Genomic DNA, 19,810 nt, shown 5'->3' with positions numbered 1-19,810 from the left:
TTTTGAAATCCTGTTCTTGGGAGACAAATTTAAAGCTGAAGTGACTTTAGGAGTCAGAAGTATCTAAATGCTTTTTCTTTGCCCCTGTTTGTTCTACAGAAGTGACTATGTTTGATAGAAGAAGAAACCGCATCTCCATATTGAAAAATTAGCATCACCGCACTGGACTGAGTTGAGTTTAACTCCTTCTTGTGAAAAGATGGTATTAATCCTGATCCAGGCCCTTAGAAGATGAAACATCCCACAACTGATAACCCTGCTACCTTGCTAAGGAAAGGCAATAGATGGGAAAGGCACACTTCAACACCCAATTAGCACAACTCACAAGTATCTTTGGCAATGCATCCATTCTAATGAATTATTCCTCTATAAATCTTTCAAAAGGACAGCATCCTATTTGCCTTATTCACTCTCAATCTCTCTGTGATTTCAGGAAAGCTCACACTTGAGAATGCATGTAACTGTAAAATAACTTTCATTCCTTTATTCAAACTTCACATATACAGTGGACAAAAAGACATTTTAAAATAGATCCATATAATTATATGGATTTTTGCAACATATTAACTTCGGATCAAAATTAAGATATACACCGTATTCCATAACCAAGCTAAAGCTTAAGTGTATACTTCATTTGTGTAATAAAACCCAGGAACTACTCTGAATACTGGAACATTCACCAGTCAAATTCCATCAAGTGCGAAGTTGTTTACAGCAGCTTAGAGGTTCAGAATCCCTCTTTACAGGGGCTATACAACCACACTGTAAACAAGTATATGAATTAGGCAGTTTCCCTTCTATTCTTCCAAACAGCTTTCATTTTACAAAAGCAGCTGCTGTAGGTTGCAATGGATACAGGAAGATTTAGACCAGTGGTTTTCAGTATGCAGGTTACCAACCGCAATATATAAAAGAACAGCCAGAGCCTAAACTCAGCTCATTTTCAGAGTCCTGATGTGCATTTGCTCATGGTTGGGTGTTTTTCCCCAGGTGCTAGTAAAAGAAGTACTCTTCGTGCAACTGGAAAGTAACAAGAGTTTGAAACAAGAGCCAGAAGACTGATAGTGGATGTGGTTGTAAGAGAAAAGTTGGAGGGAACTTCCATGTTCTCATGATAAACCAAAGAGCTCCACAAAACATCCAGTCCCAATGGAAGAGATAACGACAGTTAAATGCAAAGTTCAAGTTAGCACATTTCCAGTGTAAAACCATCCCCTCCACCAGACTTAGTACTGCCTTAGTCAGAAACGAACTGATTCCAAACACCACTCAAAAAAAATCATACAGCTCTTCTTGAAAAGACTGGGAAAGTACAGGTAATAACATACTGAAATCTAGATCAACAGGTCAACATTTTACAAAAAAGTTTTAAGACTTAAATGATCCCTTTTTAAACTGCTGAACACATCTGATAAACAGCTTGCATGTCAATCTGATATATGCTGTACCGTTTGGCTCTTGAATCCCAAACCTTTCCAGAAGAGATACCACACCTAGAACACTGTCAAATAAATAGCAAAAAACCAAAAGATAGTGTCTGTTTCGAAGCATGAAGAGTAACAGTACATTATGCAAGCTAATCAGCGTTACACATACAGGGAATGCCATTCTGGTCGAACGGATTATGAAGCAGTATTCTCCATGAAATACTAGGCACAAGAATAAATCAATTAGACAGGTTTTTCTGCCTAATGGACAAGTCTGGCAATACAACATTGTAACTGATATGCTTCTCAATATTTAAGAGCCTTAATTGCAAAAATCATGAAGCGATGTTTGTATTTGTGTCTTTGACAAGCAGTTACAGTTCTGGACAGATTTCTTCTATGCTGTGTGCTCTACTTTCCAGCTGGTCACGAGTAGCATGTGCTGCATAAGAAAGATTACAAAAAATAGGTAATGCTCATTGAGTATTTTCAAAACACACACAAAAATCCTCCTGAAATCATCTTTCTTCTCCAAAGGTAATGTTTGCCAACCCATTTTAGCAACCTACAAGCTGTTAGTTTGAGAGTGCAGAAACTTCCAAACTAGTTGTTTGACCTTCATGTTCTGAAGAAATGGCTAACAGCATTTTTCATCATACCAAGCACTGAACGCTCACCACCCCTGGAATTCAGAGGATTTAATCCAGGAGTTGAGAGAGATCAATTTGCAGAACTAACATATGGGGTTCCTGAAACACAAGCAAGCATAGTACTTTTCAGGTCAAATTCCAATTCCAGGTAAGACACTTCAAAACAAAACAAGCTTATAAATGAAGGAGCACAGTCTGTTGTGTTCTTCAGGAAGTCGCTAAACTCATGGTTTTGATCCAAAGAATACCAATAAATCATATATATATATATATGATTTTTATATATATATATGCACATGTGGAAATTCAGCAGCATAAAGCAAAGATCAGAGAAAACCACATTCAAATGATAATCTTTAAAAAAGGACAGCTAGGCTTCATCACATGTTAGACTTGGTAACAAGTGCAGTTTAACCAGTGAATAGCATAGCTAAGAAGCAGAACCAATTTGTGTATGCTCCCAGCCTTCTCACTTAAGTCATCTTTAGGGTGATGCTCACCATGCTTAAGAAAACACAATGTATTCTGTATCTACCAAAGGCCAAAAGAGCACACCCAGTCAGCTGACAGCTAAGCTGATCAGCAGTATCTGAGCAGGGTTATCATAGCAATGAATGCTAAATGAACCATAAGGAGAGAACAATACTTTTACTGCTTGTCAATTGAACTGATATAGATCACACCCTTGTATGTGATACTTTTGTGTAGCAGAAGTAAAGACAGGTCTGCACTGAAGTCATCACGTTTACATCTACCTACATCAGGCATCTTTCCTTCAATGATTTTTCAAAGAGAATCTTTAAAGGAAAAGTGTTTGTGGAGAGGAACAAAAGTCACTATTTTGCTGGCAAAGTCTATTTATGTTGTTCATGGAGTCATAAATAAGGAGTAGACAGAGAATTCCAGAGAAGCTGAAATGCTGAAGCAAGCAATCCTAATGCAGTCTATTACAACTTGAACTTTCTTTTCCACCAAAAAGCTTGGCTGCTAGAATCCATATGCATGGGAAAAGTTACAGCTACTTGAGGCAAGAAAGGAATGACCCATCCACTTAAAACACTTCGTGGCCCACAGTGAAGACAGGGGCAAAAACATTCAAACAGTTCTCACCATCACTGACTGGACTGGCCATCTTCATTTCAATCAGCAAGAAATCTCAGTCTGTAACCAAGAAGCGCAACTCATTAGCGGACCTGGCAGCATCTGACGGAAGCCTTCTTAAAAACCTGACCTAAGTCTTTAGCCCCTTCTAAAAAAGCAGAGTGCAGAGATTAGAAGAGTACTGTTGGTTTTACCCAAATACAAGCCAAACAGGATTAGAGGGTAGAAAGGAGCATTGGATAAGAGAAGCACAGAACCTTTAAGGGATCTTCATGGACAAAAAAAAATTCCAAGTGAGAAGAGGGTCTCAAATTGCCTGAAAAACCACGCAGGAGTCAGCGGAGCCCTAGAGTCACAACAGACCACTAAGAAATTCCTGTGAGGTCACATCTTTATCTGGAACGATCATCAGTACTATAGAAGTCATGTTATTCCACTGGAATAAGATGACACTGCATGCCAGCTCTCACCTACAACAGACTGACAGTCTCAGACATAATAGGTGAGTGTTAGCCACATCACCAGATGATTTCCATAACTTCAGAAGAACTGAAGTCAAATGGAAGAAATTACCAAAATGTAGCTATAATACAACATGCAGAAAAAACAACAGACATCTCCTTTGCAGCTAAAAGCAAGTGCCAGAGCTGTTAGTCAGTTTAACAGAGTGAAGCCAAAATAAGCCGTAACAACAGTCAGCTCCTGCATCACCCAATACACTGAGTAAAGAAAGCCCTCCTTTTCTGCTCTATAAAAAAGCACTTTAAAATACAACAGTTTGAAATCGAAGAGCTCTTCAAAAGCTATACAGATAAATAATCTTTCCACATGCTTACAGTCCTAACAGGGGAACCTCAGAAACAAGAACATTAATAGCATTTTGATCCACTTCCATGAAGGAAACAACCAAATTGAAATACTGTTTTAAATACCCAATTCTGTAATATGACCAAAAGCACAGGCTAGCAAAAAACCTACGTAGTCAGTGTTAAAACCAGCTATTTGAGAAATGTTCTCAAATAGAGAATGCTCTAATACCTGTTTAGTTAACATTTATGAATAAAGAGATTCTTTTGTGCCCTCAGAATACAGATGAGAGAATGATACAGCGATGTCATCTCAAAAAAGTTATTTCAGTTAATTTTGACATTACTTTAACACAGCTATGTTGCTGACCATTTATCATCTCAGTGTAGGAATTTCTTAAAATGTGGGTAGTGGCAGAAGACAGAGAGGTTTATTAATGGTTTTGTCCATATTCCATCAGCCTTTGACCAACGCTGCCACAAAGAATCACACATTATCAGTCTGAGGGTGTTCAGTTCACCAGCTGCTACAAAAGTGAGACCAGTACTTAAGCTTAGAAGAACTGATCAAGTACAGAGACCAAAAGCTATGACAGTTGATGCAGAGATTAGGAGATAATGAAACATCAAGGTTTGTTAAGCAGAATGATACAAAATACAAATGAAGAATTGAGAACTACATCAAGTTAATGGAAGGTATTTCTATATGCCACAGTGTGGAGGCAAACCAGTTAGTTAATGGGTTGATAAACTGGCAAACAGTTACATTTATGGAATCTATTGGCCATGAGCAGTCCAAAATTTATAATTACCAGTTGTGGCTCTGAAGCTCGTTATGAGGCAAGGTGGAATGGACTTCAACAATAGAGATGGAAAAATGCTGCAAAGGTGTGCCTTCTTTCCACTGGAGAATGCAGCTGGGGAGCGGAGTTGCCTCTGTTTTACAGCAGAGTGCAGAGAGATGGCAGCTTCAAGCCATGGAGAAAGGTCATAAGGTTGCCTATTGGAGCCCTCCTTTCCCCTGGAGAGTGAAGTTCTAGTAAATAGCCATTATAAGGCATATGGTAAGTTACTGGATAAAGTCAGTCCATTCATGGGTCTCAAACACATACCAAATGACCCTTTAGGAGCAATTATGAAGGCATCAGTGCTCCTGTAATGGGACTAAAGTGTGCAATCCACAGAACTTAAAAACACGAACTTCGCAAATCACCTTTTTATTGTCTGGAATGTAAACTAATTTTAGACGAGTTCCTCGTTCACATGGTTGTGAAAAGCAAATGTGAACCAAGTTAAACCCATGCAGCATCTTCCCAAGTCTGCAGATCGTGCTAACATCTTCATAGCTTTGCCAAGCAACAGATGAGTGAGGCTTACAGACTTCATTGCCACTAGTCTCATGAGCAACAGATGCCTACTTTTTTAATGCCAAGAACTTGTTCGAAGTACTGTTACACACAGAGGTGGGTAGTGAACAGCTGTAATTATTCACCAGAAGGCCACCACAAAAATCAAAGATTTTTATTATGCAGTCCACCCTTTTCACCCAGAGAGAAGCTCAAAAGATGAAAGAGGTGTCAGCCTCTATATTTTTATGAGTTTCCTGTCTCTTGACAGCCCTGAAGCAGGTTCCAGAAACAGCTCCCAGCTATACGTCCCAGACTATCTTCCAGTAGCTCCACTATAGGCAAAGCTGAGGGTCTTATCGCATACTACAGAAACGAACATTACCGCTTAAGGACATGTGCATACTCAAGTCCTAACAGCAGTTTTACATTACAGTAAGACAGGCAGAAGTTCTTACTTAGGAAGTTAAGTACAGTCCTCTCAACAGGGAGGAAACATTCATGCTACTTTCCGATTGCTGGCTACAGGATGGCTTGGGAGCAGAATGGGAACTGAACCACAATATAAGGCCAGGCTCTCCCATGTGGCCACAGCTTTTAGTGTTCTGTACAAGGCAACTCTTCCTTTAAAAAGGATGCTGGCAACTTCACTACAAAAGTTAGTTATGCTGGGGAAATAGTACAAAGGAGAGGTGTTTGCTTTGCTGTTATGTCACAACAAACAGAAGCCCACATGCTTAATTAGCAATACTGATGGTTTTGGTACCATGTTACAAATCTACTAAATCCATCAAGACAGCATGCAGTACTGCAGATTGAGCATCACACACATACTGTACGCTTTCTAGTCATTCTCATGCTTGAGTGTATTCATTTCCCAACAACTGAAAGGACCATCAGTACTTAAATATGCTTTTTGATTAATCAGTAGCTCACCATGTTGGGTAGCTTCTGTATTCATTGTTTCTACATCTGCAGCATCATGCATCTCTTCATCCTCATCATCATCCTCTTCTTCACCATGTAGTTCTTTTGCAATGAGCTGTCTTGCCAGTTTGATGTTTCGTCCTTCATTGTAGTGCATTTTTCTCTTCATTTCAAACTGTTTCTTCTTCTCTGTGGACAAGCAAATGAAAATATTTATTTCTTCCCTTTAAAAAAGAAAAAAATTATTTCCTCTTCAGAGAGGCACTAACTGCTTCCTAGGTCAAATTTATGCCTACCTTGAAAGTCCACTGATTACATGATCAAGCAATCACTGATTTTCATTATTTTCTTCAAGCAGTGGAGTGTTCTTTTAAATGAGTCTGAATTACAAAAATGCTAGTAATTAGTGTACTGGAATGGCTGAAACACTTTTTAAAAGAACCTGTCTGCAAGTAAGAGGAAGTCTGAACCAAGAGAAGCATCTAGTAACAGCATACAAAATTCCAAAGTTTCGCAAGCCTTATTTCTAAGTAAACTTAAGGACAAATTGAGACATACTGGTGGGATAAAAGATGAACTTTTGCAGATGTTTGACTTGACTCCTGGCTAGCTACCAAAGGCCAGTTATGAGGATATATTTACCACATGTAGAAGAAAATATTTTCCACTTTCCCCATGGCTGAAGCCTAATTTTGCTCCATATATTAAACATTAGCAAGTCTAGCAGTAACATCTTATAATTAAATTAATATTTGCTTATTGGCAGTCCCAACACTGTTTTCTTCTTTCTTTAGAATAGTAAGGTTACACACTCAAAGTTGTGGCCAGGAAGGACAAGAAGCAACAGCTAGGTAACACAAGCCTGAAACCTTAGAAGCATTACTGTCTGACTGTTTCTTCAGAATGTTCTAGTGCAAGCTAACACAAAACAACAGCTCTGTTGAAGATGCATGAGGCAATCTGTTTAGGAATAAATGTAGATTTCCCACTGGATCCATCTACCAGTTTCTTTGAAAACAACGGAAATATCATCTGTATATTTGCAAGCAATTAGTAGCACCTTTATTACAGTGGTACTCGCTGAATCGTTAAGTCTACCTGAAATATGTTCAGATTAAGAAGTACTCCCTCATGCCAAAACCAGAAGTTTCTCATTTGAATTCCCACACCTTAAGCTTGTATACAAAGGGGCAGCCAGTAACAGCAACTTCCTGCTAATCTGTAGGTCCAAAACCAAACAGTTCCAACTACAAACAGCGTATTTGTTCGATCTTACTTACCCTTCAAAGACTATCTCCATTTTCAAATGACAACATTTGTGTTAGACAGTACTTTTTCTTCCCAAATATTTCTTACTAAAAGCCTGAAACTATTTGTAGGGGAAAAAAAAAACCAAACCAAAACCAAGAAAACAACTTATGTCTACCTCGTTCTTCAGGTGTTAATTCTTCATCTTCTTCCTCCTCCTCACTGCTTTCCTCTTGCTTTGCTATAATCTTGGGCCCTTTACCTTCAGCTGCAGCTGCCAGTCTGCATAAAATATGCAATACAAAATGCTCAAGCAGCAAGTTTTTCACTATTTAAAACACATTAAATGTCAGAACACTCATACAAACTGCTTTGTTCATTATTTTTGCCATATTTATGTATACTAACAACCTGCGAAATGTTTAAAGTACCAGCGGCCCTATCAAACACCAAAAACTACTTAATTTGACAATAGCGAGAGTGTGACTTCTAGAGAAATGAGCAACACCTTTCCACAAAGAGAAAGTACTCCAGGAAAAGGAAAATTATCTTAACATTTAGTCAGTTTTCTATGACAATACTTACTTTTTACTCAACACATCTGCTTTTAAGGGCTCATTTGATTCTGAATCACTCACTGCATCCTCATCATCTTCTCCTACCATGCTTGAAAGGCAAACAAAGAAGGTAGCCTTTATCAATAATTTGCTGCTTAAAATTTGCTTGATCAAAGTAAAAATCTTACAACATTCAATTAAAAAGACTCCTTTGATACTTTAAAAATTTTCCAAACGAATTTAAATACTGATATTAATGACAACTTTATATTCTAGTACACAGGTGTTAACTGAAATAAAATCAATAAAAGTCAGACTTACTTATTCCATTCAAAGCCTAAAGCCTGCTAGACACAAACCTTCTAAAAATTGACTTTGTCCTTTTTGACGGTTCTTCGTGAGAGCTATAAGCCTTTATTTAGAAGCTTTGCAAATCGGAATATGTTGCATATATCCAGTAGGCCTGCACAGTCTGTCAGGCGATCAGCTATACTAAATACTACAACATCCACAAAGTCAATTTTGTTGTAAGACTACGCCACCTGGCACCATTTAGGATAGCAGTTTATCAAGCCTACCTGTGGTAAGGAGTACTTGGCTCATCTATTTTCATCAAGCCATAATCCTTGCCTGCTGGGTGGTAAGTAGCTATGATGTTCATTTCATCCCACTTCTGGGATTTTTTACTGAAATAAGAAAAGAAAGTTAAATTTTCTTATCTTCTAAAAACAATTAGTTCTGTTTGGCCACAGAAAAGGAATGTTTAGAACGTCTTTTGACCTCTACTACATACTAGGCACAAAGAATTTTGTTATGACACAAGCGAGTTCAAAGTATGGCTATTAAACACTGTTCTCTATATATTTTAGTTAAGTCATGAGAAATTATCAATGCAACTTAATTTCCTTAACAAGTCACAATAGCTAAATAAACTCAGTGATCTTAATGTATTCTTATTCATATACACACATGTATATTTTCTCAAGAGACTAGCAGTCTTGTTCAATCGCTGTCCCATTAACTGTTTGCTCTTTTTACAAGTTACTGTAAAATCATTCTTCCTCTTATTACAACCCACAACACTTCAACAAAACCAAATAACTTCCACCTCAGCTCTGCTCAGTGAGCTGCTATGATTACTAGCGAAACTGTTGCATAAATACCAACAAATAACTTCCTGTAGTAAAAGAAATAGCACTCAACAGGCTGGTTATTAATACTGCTTTTGTCATCCTGAAGTGGAATCATAAACCAGAACTGATTCACTGCTGTAATTAAGCAGAGGGAGTGTCACATTTTACACAGACAGGCACCAGTGATGTTACATTATTTTGAATTTCCTCAATTGATCAGAGAATGTACCCTTTCATGTATATTTGCAGAAACAAAAGTCCATCCACCTGGACTGACAAAATATATAAACCACAAGGAAAGCAACAGTCTTGTGTACAGAGGAACAGTCACTCCTCCACTGATCTAAAAGCCACAGAAATGTTTAATCAACAAAATTTACCAGGTTCCACATTTTCTCTAAAAATGTTATTGCCAGCTTCATACAAGGTGGTCTTTCCAAAAGACTAAAGCAAGAAATTTATCTTTAGAATAGTAATATTAAAAAGTGGAATTATTTTACCTTATGCATTAACATATTCCTGAAGTGTTTCAAATTATTATTTAAGGAAGCAAATGTTACAGGGCTTTGCTGGTTTTTGTTTTGGTTGGTTGGTCTGGAGCAGGAGGGAGGCAGTTGGCTAGACGATTTTAACTTCTCTTATTTAAGCACAGACTGTTCCAATAACAAATTACCTGATTTGAAAAATATATTCAGTCTCAATAATACAGCTGCTCTTGAGCAGAACACTCTCTGTAAAACAAAGCTGATAAAGCAAAATTCCAAGCACAAACTAAACTTTACATTTATGGACAGCACAGCATAATACAATGGAAAAAAAATAAAGGGATAAAAAAATATATGTGGGAGTTAATGCTGGACACTACATGCCACAGACTTATACTCCAGAAATGAATACAAATTCAGTGAGCTTAATCCCTTTAGCATATAGTAACCAATGCCAAACTCTCATGTTTGAGGTTTCAGATCTATTTAATCATTTTGTTCGAACTGCAACACAAGAATTGCAACCTAAGCGGACAACACATGAGTCAGATTGCCTGCTCTGGCAGGGTGGAGAGTCATGAGCTTCATGATGACAAAGCAAGAGCTCTGGCCTAGGAATGCCAGTTATTCAAACCTATCTAATTAGGAGTCAAAAAAATCATCAGTTAAACATCAGCTAAACGCCTGCTTAAAGTTCATCTATGACTAACATAAGATGATCATACAGTTACATAGTGAGTGCATGAGAATTTTTACTAGCCATAGCAGTCGAACAATGGTACACAGCCTTTATAAAGAGGTAGAGCTTAGTGGAAGAGGAAACATGACAGATGGGAGAAACTCCCGTCACATGCTTTGTGTTCACCCAGAGCACATCAGGGTTTACTGCCTGGGCTTACAACTCAATACCTAGTAATAATATTGGCAACCCAAGAACAGTCTCTTTGACATACACTGCTCTTGAAATTAAGACACCCTACCACTGTAATTCAGTAACTTACAAATAGAAGACTGAGGAAGATTCTAGTGGTTTAGTTTTTCACACTCATTTCTTTAAACTTAGATTCCAACATTAAAAGCCCTGGCTGTGGAACACCTCCCAGAGCACAATTTAAAATTCAGCTAGGAAAAAACCTGTCATTACTGGCAAACAGACAAACGTGTTGGTTTACCCCTCCATGTAAAAAGCCATCACAGGAGGGTGACTAAGTGCTCTAAAAACACACACCTCCCTTGATTGTCTACAGTTTATCATGCTTAGGCATGCCTGAGCAGCATAACATTAATGATAGGGCTCAGGACCATCACAGGAAAACACTTCCTGACACTCCTTCAGATACAGAAATACAGAATCTAATCTTCCGTAGGAAAATCAGATTTGAAAATTCTCAGAAGTGCTCATTCGTATTCTCTCGCATCTTTAAATACATATAATAATTTATTTTGAAACCACACCTTGACAGGAGAGAAGTTTCTGCAGCATTATTACTCAAAGGAACACCTCTCATACCTCACTTGCTCCTACCATAGCAGACTCTTCTCTTGCCTTTTCCAACACCAACTGTGGATGCACTGGATGCAGTTCCAGTGGTGGCCCAATTTCACAAGCTTCCCTCTTGCTTGTGAAAGGAAGGAAGTTTTCCAAATAAAATTATCATCACTAACAACAGTGCAAGGTCAATAATGATGCAAATACATGAGAGCTCTACTGAACATGGTGCTTTAAAAGATGACAGCTGACACAATGAGCTCTTTCATCTGCAGCTATTTTTAAAGGTATTCAGATCTGAATTTCAGTATTAGAAATAAGCAGAGAGGCTGCTGACAGATGTGCACGAAGAAAACAGATACCTTAATTTATAAACTACTTTTTAATCTTTAAAGAAAATCATAGCTGTACTGCTTATCATTAAGTACAAAATTATTTTTCTGAAGTCAGAAATAACACTGATTTAAATGAACTGTTGCCAACCAAAAATAATACCTGCACACAAACCAGCTATAAATACCCTGTACTGATCTTTCCAGGAAATCTTCTAACACAGCCTGTCAGGTTTAGCCAACATCCTTTAACTTGCAAGGCAATTTCAGAATTAATCTAATTGACTTTATTGACTCACATTGGTAAACAGGAAATAGAAATTGGACTCCTGATCACTTAACTGCTTTGCAAGAAATTACTGTGTACTATAACCAATACATGATATACTCAGCTCATCGGTTTATAATCTAATTTCTGATTATTCTTCAAGATGGTACAAAAGCGGCTGCAGAAAATGAAACAGAGGCTACCAACAGCCAGTTTTACTTTATGTCCAGTGTGGTAGTAAACACCTTGTGCTACATTATATTAAAACCAAAAAAAAGGGGAAAATACATTTGCGTAGCATATTGCTACTTACACCCTCCTTCAAAAACATCACCTCATTCCTTCAGTTGCAGTAATTTCTCTCTGGAAAGCAGAAGCAGCTAACACAGGCAACACAGTAAACCCAAAACTTTTCATTCTTACCTTGCTGCCTTTAGCCTATATTCATGACTTAACTAAGCAAAGAGGAAAGGAATATTAACGTAATAAAAAAAAAATTGCATCTCCATTTTATTTTATTATTATTTCTCTTCTAGCAAGAGTGAGGTCCCAAATGAAGAAAACCATTAAACGCAATTTTAGAAACAGAATTCAGGTCAAATCCTGGTCACCACAATGTGATGGAGTCTCACAACAACGTTAGGCAGAGCATACTGGGTGCTAACATCAGGAAAAGTGCAAGAATTCTTACTGGTCAAGGCCAGCTGCTGGCTGGCTAAAGACCACTTCTTGCATATTTGGACCAACTCATCCTGTTACAATTAAACCAAGATGTTCTTATCATTCAAAAACAAACCACATGGCCACTACATGTTCTCAAGTGTGAGATCTTTACAGAGGAATCCTGCACAACCAAGAATCCGTATTTCTTTCTCATGTTTCAACCCAGCAAAGGTCCTCCCTCCAGGGACACGCTTCTGGTTACAGAGAAGCCAGCTTTGAGATGACCGAGAATAACTCTCCCATGGCAAAGCTATTTCCCAAACTGTGAACTATCCTCGTAGCAACTGCAAAACCTTTCTGTTAGTCTTTCGGAACGAGCATTTAAAAATAATACTGCTTCTACGAGGATCTCGTAAACGGCAAAGAATCACGTCAGCTCTTTCAGACGTCGCGCCCCCAGCAAGAGGCACGACTGCAGCCCCCGGGGGCCCGGCGCTCAGGCAGCCCGGCTCCCCTCACCCAGGCGCGCAGCCCCGGCGCCCCTTCTCAGCGCATACCCTGCCCAAGCGGCATGCCAGCCTCCGCAGGGCGCTTCCACTGCCCGACCCCCACGGGCATGTGCAGCTGTGTCCCGGGAACACCACAGCACGGGAATGACCCACTAACCCGCTTACCCCATTACTACTCTGACACTCCACGTCGTCCCTAGACAACGAGAGAGCCCAGAAAACCCCAGGAGACCCCCTCACCCCGAGGAAAGGCAGGACGGCTGGACGCAGCAGGGCCGGAGGAGAGGCCCTGCCGGGACCCGCCGCCGCCTCATCACCGGCGCGGCCCTCACCCATGCTCGTCCTCGTCGCGGGCCGGGCTGGCCCGCCGCGCCCCAGGGGACGCTCCCCCCGCCGTCAGCTTGCCGCCGCCCTTCTTCAGGATGCCCTTGATGGGCCCGCGCCCCGCCGCGCCCGATGTCGAGGCGGCTGGCACCGAGGGCGCCTCCATCGCCGCGCGCTTCCGGCCTCCACCGCCTCGGCCAGTCCCGCCGCGCGTCAGAACCGCCGGCGCAGGGAGAAGGAGCCCCTCGCCGCCACCTCAGCCCGCCGGAGCCCGCCCCCTGGCGGCCGGCGGACCGCCAACTCCCTGGCTGCTGTGCGCCTGCGCGACCGCGGTGCGGCGCCGTGCGCGCGCGGTCCGCATTGGCGAGGGTGCTGGCGCCTGGCACGCGTGCGGGAACCCTGCTCGCCCGTGCGGTGCTGGGGCACGCGTGGGGCTCCGGCACGCGTCCGGCGCTCGCGGAGCTTCCGCCCACGGATCCGTGCGTGTGCACAGGGCTTGTGCCCGTGCGGGGGGGCGGTTCGTGCACGCCTCTGGGGCTCCTGCGCGGGGCGTGAGCGAGGCTTGTGCACATGTGGCGCTCTGGCACACGCGTGAGGCTCTCGCACGCGTGCTGTGTCGCAGGAGAGGCTCGCTGGCACACGGAGGCAGGCGTGCGCGGCTCGTGTGCGCGGGCTCTCGCAGGAAGGGCACTGCGGCACCGCGCAGCCCGCCGCGTGCTGCCGTGCGGAGGGGCTGTGTCGTTTGGCAGAGCGGGTCTCCGGCACGCAGCGGTCAGGGTCCCCCCACAGTAAGCGTGGACCGTTTCGTGCAGATGCACACTCTTTTGTGCGCGCATCCTTGTTCCTTCACGTCAATGAAAGCAGCAGGAGGCGGGGGCACCGCCAGCCAAAGCCACGACAAGGGTTTGCCGGCATGGCTCAGGCAACGGGGGAAGCCCGCACATCGATCCCAGAGAGCTGAAAGACCCCTGGAGCAAACTACCTAACTTCAGACATGGTTGCTCGTTGCATGGCATTCCCGCTCTTGCAGTGCTGTGGCTTCAGAGGAGGGGCAGACCCTGCACGCCGAGTGCCCCCCACCCAGCCTGCTCAGAAGGGTCATGGAACTGGGAAGGTACAAAAGCCCCAAAGCGGATATTTTTATTTAATTTTTAATGAGTTGCATCAATGCTATTGAAGCAGAGCTGTTACGGTGCCTGGTGAACACCTGCCAGGGCAGAGGCAGTGCCAGCAGGCACCCAGCATGTACAAAAGCGGTGAGCACGGTGTCAGGCAGAGCCTGGCATCTCCTGGCATTCGGGAAAAGCCTTGGGAGGAGAGGACAAGGGAGCAGACCCATCTCTGTCTGCTTAGGGTACTCTCAGAGCTGACCCCTTGGGAGTGCAGGACCAGCCTCACTTGAGGCAAGTCACATACAGACACTGGGGATGGAGCAATGCTGATTTTTAACGAGGAGGTCTGCTGACCTGGCAGTAACATACACCTACAGGCCTGCACCAGAAAACATGAAAGACTCCCAGTCTCAGTTCCCAGGCTGTAGGACCGACCCGCTGTGTCTGGGTGTTGCCACTGGGAAAGCGGTGCCTGCGACGTAGCTCAGACACCGTAGCCTGGTCCAGAAGCATCCAGACAAAAATGGGAAACAAACCTGGGGGCATGTGACAAGAAGTTTTTTCCCTGGGACTAATACTTGCACATCACATCTCATACCCTTTCCCATCCACATGCTGGAGGACTCACAGCAACAGCAGAGCTTCACGTCTGCACTTCAGGGTTTCTTTTCTTCACCCATTAGCTTTGAATCAGTCAGTTACTCTGCAAAAGTCAGAGCAAGATGAAAAAGCAGGGAGAGCAATAGAGGGAACGACAGCAAGGAGTAACTCAGGGCTGGCAAACTACCATTAGCAAAAGGATTATTACATTTCTCTGTTATGTAGAGAAATTCTAATGGATAATAAAGAAAGCAACAAAGTCCATCGCTGGTCTGGCACTGTGTCACTGCGTGCTGGGAGTTACATCTCAGGAGGGCAGTTAAGTTGATCTGTGGGCATCATTTTCTCGGTGTCAATCTTGTAGGACTGGAGAACGCTCTTCAGGTGCTCCACGGTTTCTGGGTGCATCTCGGGAGCTCTTGACATAATCCAGGCGTAGTCAATGTGGAAGAGCCAGAGGATGTTGGTGCAGGAGTAAACCAGTGAATAGTTTTCATAGTCGGTGGAGATGACCCAGTAAGGGGCAGAAGGCATGACTAGGAGAAAGAAGGGCACTGTGAACCCCATGGGTAACCAACTCTGGACAGCTCTGCAGCTCTAGAGCTGCGGCTCCTGGTGCTGTTCCCAGTTCTGCTGCTCCTGAGCTGCATAACTCTGGTCAGTACAAGGAGTTATAATTTATAGAAGCCTATATACAGGACTCCTTGTTCTGCCCAGAGGTACTAAAGAAAGCCACAAAGCCCTGACTGGGAAGAACTTGCTGGAAAGTTAACACTATGGCCTGAACAGCTCGGCCAGGCCACTGAAAGGCAGTCCAGCCCAGCTCATACCCAGGTGAGGGTGCTTGCTGTCAGGAAGGAGCTGTAGGGCTGGGAGCTGACACTGGTGATTTGAGGAGCGCGAACCACACTCTACCCACTGCCCTGGGCGCCCTGCCCTATGGAGCCAGCTGGAGCCCAGGCGGTGGGAATCAGTATGGCTCAGCCCATCCCACCAGCACCAGCCACCTGGGCCAAATTATGTTCTCCATTCGGCTACTACACCCAAAGCATCTGCTCCGAGAGACAGCCACTACCAGCTTCAAACCATCAGGCAGGTGTAAGCGCCCCAGGAGTTATTTCTGATCCACTTGGGAGTGCCAGGCGCTGTTCGCTGGGGCTGGCATCCGGTGGGATGGTTGGGGCTGTGCACGCTGTGGCTGAAATGGCTGCAGGTGATGCCTTAGCGGCTCATAATTAAGTCAGGTTGTGCTCATGAACAATAATTGTATCTATCTCCTTTGTAAGTACTCCCTGCTCCACCTGTTTCTCCAAATAACCCATCTGTGTGAGTGCTGTGAAACAGCAAAGAAAAAGGTGTGAGGGAGTAGAATAATAAGGGAGCCAAGGGGAGACTTCTGCCAACTTTCCAAAGTGTTGCTGTGGGCAGAAGAAAGAGCTGCACTATGTGAAGAAAATGCACTGCACCTTGGCAGGCCCCTGTTGTGTGTTACATCGACAAGGGAAGAAAAAGCAAACAGAAACATGTTATTAAAAGCGCTTGTAAGCAGAGGCAGGATGGGCTAGTAACTATACCACTGTGTTCAGAAAAACAAGCCTATTCCTGGCCCTTACGGAGGCTGTGGGGCTACCTCCCACCCTCCCTGTCTCCATCTATGAAGCAACCTGGAGGGATGGTAATGCTGGTGATCGGTCTTGCTTTGAGATCAGCTGGTGAAGAGTGTTCCACCACTGCAGGGCCTGTTGCTGTAAATGATGTATAAATATCACCAAACGTGATATTTATCGCCTGCTGGTCACATCTGTCCTAACTCTTTGCCGTTGCCCTGTCGTGCTGCGCTGAAGTCACCAGAGGGGCTTTGCCCCTTGCTTTGCTGATCCTGCGCCCCTGTTGATATGGCAGCGGTGCCTGCTTCGTGCAGGCGCTGCCCACCCGCGATGCCTGCACCATGGTGCTGCCGAGGCCGGTGGGCACCGGGGAGCCGGCAGAGGCTGTGAGCCTCCCCGCTACACACTTACACCAGTTAAAGCGGACACCCAGCTTGGCTGGCTCCTTCACATCCATGTGCATGACTTCTCCTTCGACTTCATTGACTTTGCCATTGGAACTAAGGGGAGAATGACAAGGCGAGAAATACAATCAGGTGAGTTTGAAATAACTTTTTTTTTTTTTTTTTTTTTTGCTTCCTCATGAAGCATCCACCTGCCGAGAGGTGGCTGAAGCACCTACCAGCTAACCACAGCATCCCCAGAGGGTCAGCTCGGCCCTGGCGATGGTTTCAGCAGCGCTCAGGGCACACCAGGTCCTGGGCCAGGCACAGCGGGGGCAAATGCTGTCCTGGGTTGAAGCACCCCAGGGTGCCTCTGCAAGTGCCCCTGCCAGAGGGGTGCGCTTCAGTGCCGTGGGGACGGTGACAAAGGGAGAGAGGAAGACCCCTCCACGCAGGACGGGATGATCCCAGCACTGATCTTGGATGTGCCAGGGAGCAGCTCAACTCCTGCTAGTTGTGGAAGGCATATGTTCACGTCTGTTTAATCACCTGCATTTTTTCCAGGTCATGGCACATTCCTCCGCACACAAATTACCTGTCCCTGCTTGGTGAGCCAGGGTTTGTTTCGCTGCTGGCTCGGAGCACTGCCCTGCTGGCAGCAAGCCCTACGACTCCAGCTGCCTGTCTTATAATTGCATTTTTCCCCAGATGCCTCAAGACCTGGACGCTGCCTGTGGGGCAGGAAAGTTTCACGCTTCCATGGGGAACAGGAACACCCCAGGAGGCAGAAGCTAACGCTGCCCGCAGCAGGGGTCGAGGGGCTGATGCTGGACCCATGCACAGTGCACACTTGACCCAAAATATTCCTGACCTTTCAGGGTCCTGAGCTGCTGCAGTGGTGACACCAACGGTCAGATTAATCTCCCGCAGATTAATGCAGGCGCAAATAAATAGCCAGCTGTTTGCCAGGCGCTGCCATAGCGGTGGGGCTGCAGGGACAATGCTGCACGGTCAGTGAGCAGCATGGATGCTGCTCTCTGCCAGACAGAAGGGATGTGTTGCTGCGTTGTTGTTATTGTGAGCCAGGACAAAGTCCCCATGCCATGCCAGTGAGCGCAGGGGACAGCGCTGCGTTCGCCGCTCGCTCCCTCTCATTCATTCAGCCGCTCACCCCCCGCGACAGCCGGGGCTGGTGATGGCAACAGATGAATTAATATCTGTGTCCATCCTTGCAAAAAGCCAGGAGGGCTCGGGATAATTGCAGAGTATCAAGTGTGATAAAGGACACAACCAGTGCGTTCACTTTGCTCGCTGATTTACACTGGCAATGACTGCTGAGCCCATTACACCGCAGTTACTACCAGTGCAAGGTAAATGCTCCAGAAAAAGTGTGACAAATGTTTGCTTAGTAAAAATGTCCTGTGTGCTGCACCTTCCCTACCCCTTTTCATTGTGTCCCTCTACTCTGGAGCAGAGAGGAGCACAGGGCACAGGCACCTCTCAGCATGCTGGGGCACAAGGAGGTGGCTGCGGTCCCATAACCCCCCCCCCCAGGACAGGACCTGGGGCATCTGGCTTCTCAGCCATCACTGGGGATCACAAACCAGGGTGGGGGGGACACACAGACTGTTTCACGCTGGAGCCACCATGTGTATTTGACGCCTTTTCTCACTATTCACCTTGGACAACAGGAGAGAGACCTGGTGAGCCCTAGGGAAGCACCGGCAGAAACCGGAGACCCACATCTCTGCTGTAACTGCAGCAAAGCCCGTTATCCCCGCAGAGCTACTGCAGCCACGAGGTGCCTCCCCCAGCACCCCCAGACCCAGGAACAATCAATTTGGAGAAAAATGATCACCGAGAACAGCAGGAGAGGTAACGAGTGCCATGGCTGCTGTGAGGACGCAAACACTTACAGCAGCTCCTTGTTGATCACCTTGAACTTTCCGTTCTCCTTCAGCGAGTAATTTGCCTGGATGCAGCTCCCTTTCTCGAAACTTGAAGGCAGCTTCTCTATCTCGTACCATTTTCCCAGATACTGATAAAAGAAAGTCCAGATAGAAGCTTTTAGCACAGGAGGGCTGAGGCAGAGCAGCCAGGCTCGTTCGCTGGCATGGTTTTGCCAGCTCGGTGCGTTCGAGCATCCACCTCCATGGCGCAGGAGGCTGCGGGGGGTGCGCGGGGCTGCAGACCCAGGCTGGCAGCTCTGGCACAACCCAGGCAGTTTGCCGTTGCTCCCATGCCCCCTTAGCCTAGTTCGCTATCTGCCGTGAGATTTTTAGAAAGCTGTTCATACCTTGTTGATATCAAAGTCTTCCTGGACTGGTGGATCTGGGCATGGTCCCATGTGAAACATCTGGCCTTTCCCAAAGCTGAGGAGGCTGAGCAGGACTGAGAGCCGCACTGCCGTGCTCAGCATGGCTGCGCCGGGATGCAGGCAGGGAATGGACCTGGGGAGGAGGAAAACAGCTGAGCTGGGGCCTCCCTGGAGCACAAATTTGTGTGAAATACAGCAAGAAAGACACGACGACGTCTGCAGCAGGGCACCTCTGGGGCGCAGGGAGGAGAAAAGGATCATGAGAAGAGCACAAAGGCACTGTGCCAGATAAGTCCCCAGCCCAGAACGGCCTCAAGCCCTGCCTGTGCTCAGGCTGTGCCCAGCAGTGATGCGGGAAGCACGGCAGTGCCCGGTGAGAGCACTTGTACCCGTCACCCGTGCCTGACACCCAGCAGGATGCAGGGGTGACAAACGCCCGAGGACGCTCGGCAGCGTCATTTGTGCAAAGCTGAGGCAAGGGGAAATGCAGAGGTGTTTGCTGTAAAATGCTGGAGCAGAAGGAACA

The 19,810-nt window shown here is 44.9% G+C and overlaps 2 protein-coding genes across 2 annotated transcripts; both read right to left on the bottom strand.

The window, feature by feature from the left end:
• Positions 1 to 1,801: 1,801 nt before the first annotated feature.
• PPP1R2 (protein phosphatase 1 regulatory inhibitor subunit 2) lies at positions 1,802 to 13,431 on the bottom strand (the record flags this gene model as incomplete). Its single annotated transcript, XM_082003647.1, has 6 exons — positions 1,802 to 1,869; positions 6,267 to 6,446; positions 7,684 to 7,787; positions 8,091 to 8,171; positions 8,641 to 8,748; positions 13,274 to 13,431. The coding sequence occupies 6 exons, from the start codon at positions 13,429 to 13,431 to the stop codon at positions 1,802 to 1,804; spliced, it is 699 nt and encodes a 232-aa protein (XP_081859773.1).
• A 1,846-nt stretch (positions 13,432 to 15,277) lies between these two features.
• Positions 15,278 to 19,386, bottom strand: APOD (apolipoprotein D; the record flags this gene model as incomplete). Its single annotated transcript, XM_082003624.1, has 4 exons — positions 15,278 to 15,513; positions 16,996 to 17,084; positions 18,884 to 19,005; positions 19,264 to 19,386. 4 exons carry the CDS (start codon positions 19,384 to 19,386, stop codon positions 15,278 to 15,280), a joined length of 570 nt encoding a protein of 189 aa, XP_081859750.1.
• Between the last annotated feature and the right edge of the window lie 424 nt (positions 19,387 to 19,810).

Source organism: Phaethon aethereus, assembly GCF_964289735.1.
Source record: "Phaethon aethereus genome assembly, chromosome: 9".
Taxonomy (NCBI): Eukaryota; Metazoa; Chordata; class Aves; order Phaethontiformes; family Phaethontidae; genus Phaethon; species Phaethon aethereus.
Note: the sequence above shows the minus strand (reverse complement) of the source record. Positions and strands in the feature narration are given on the sequence as shown.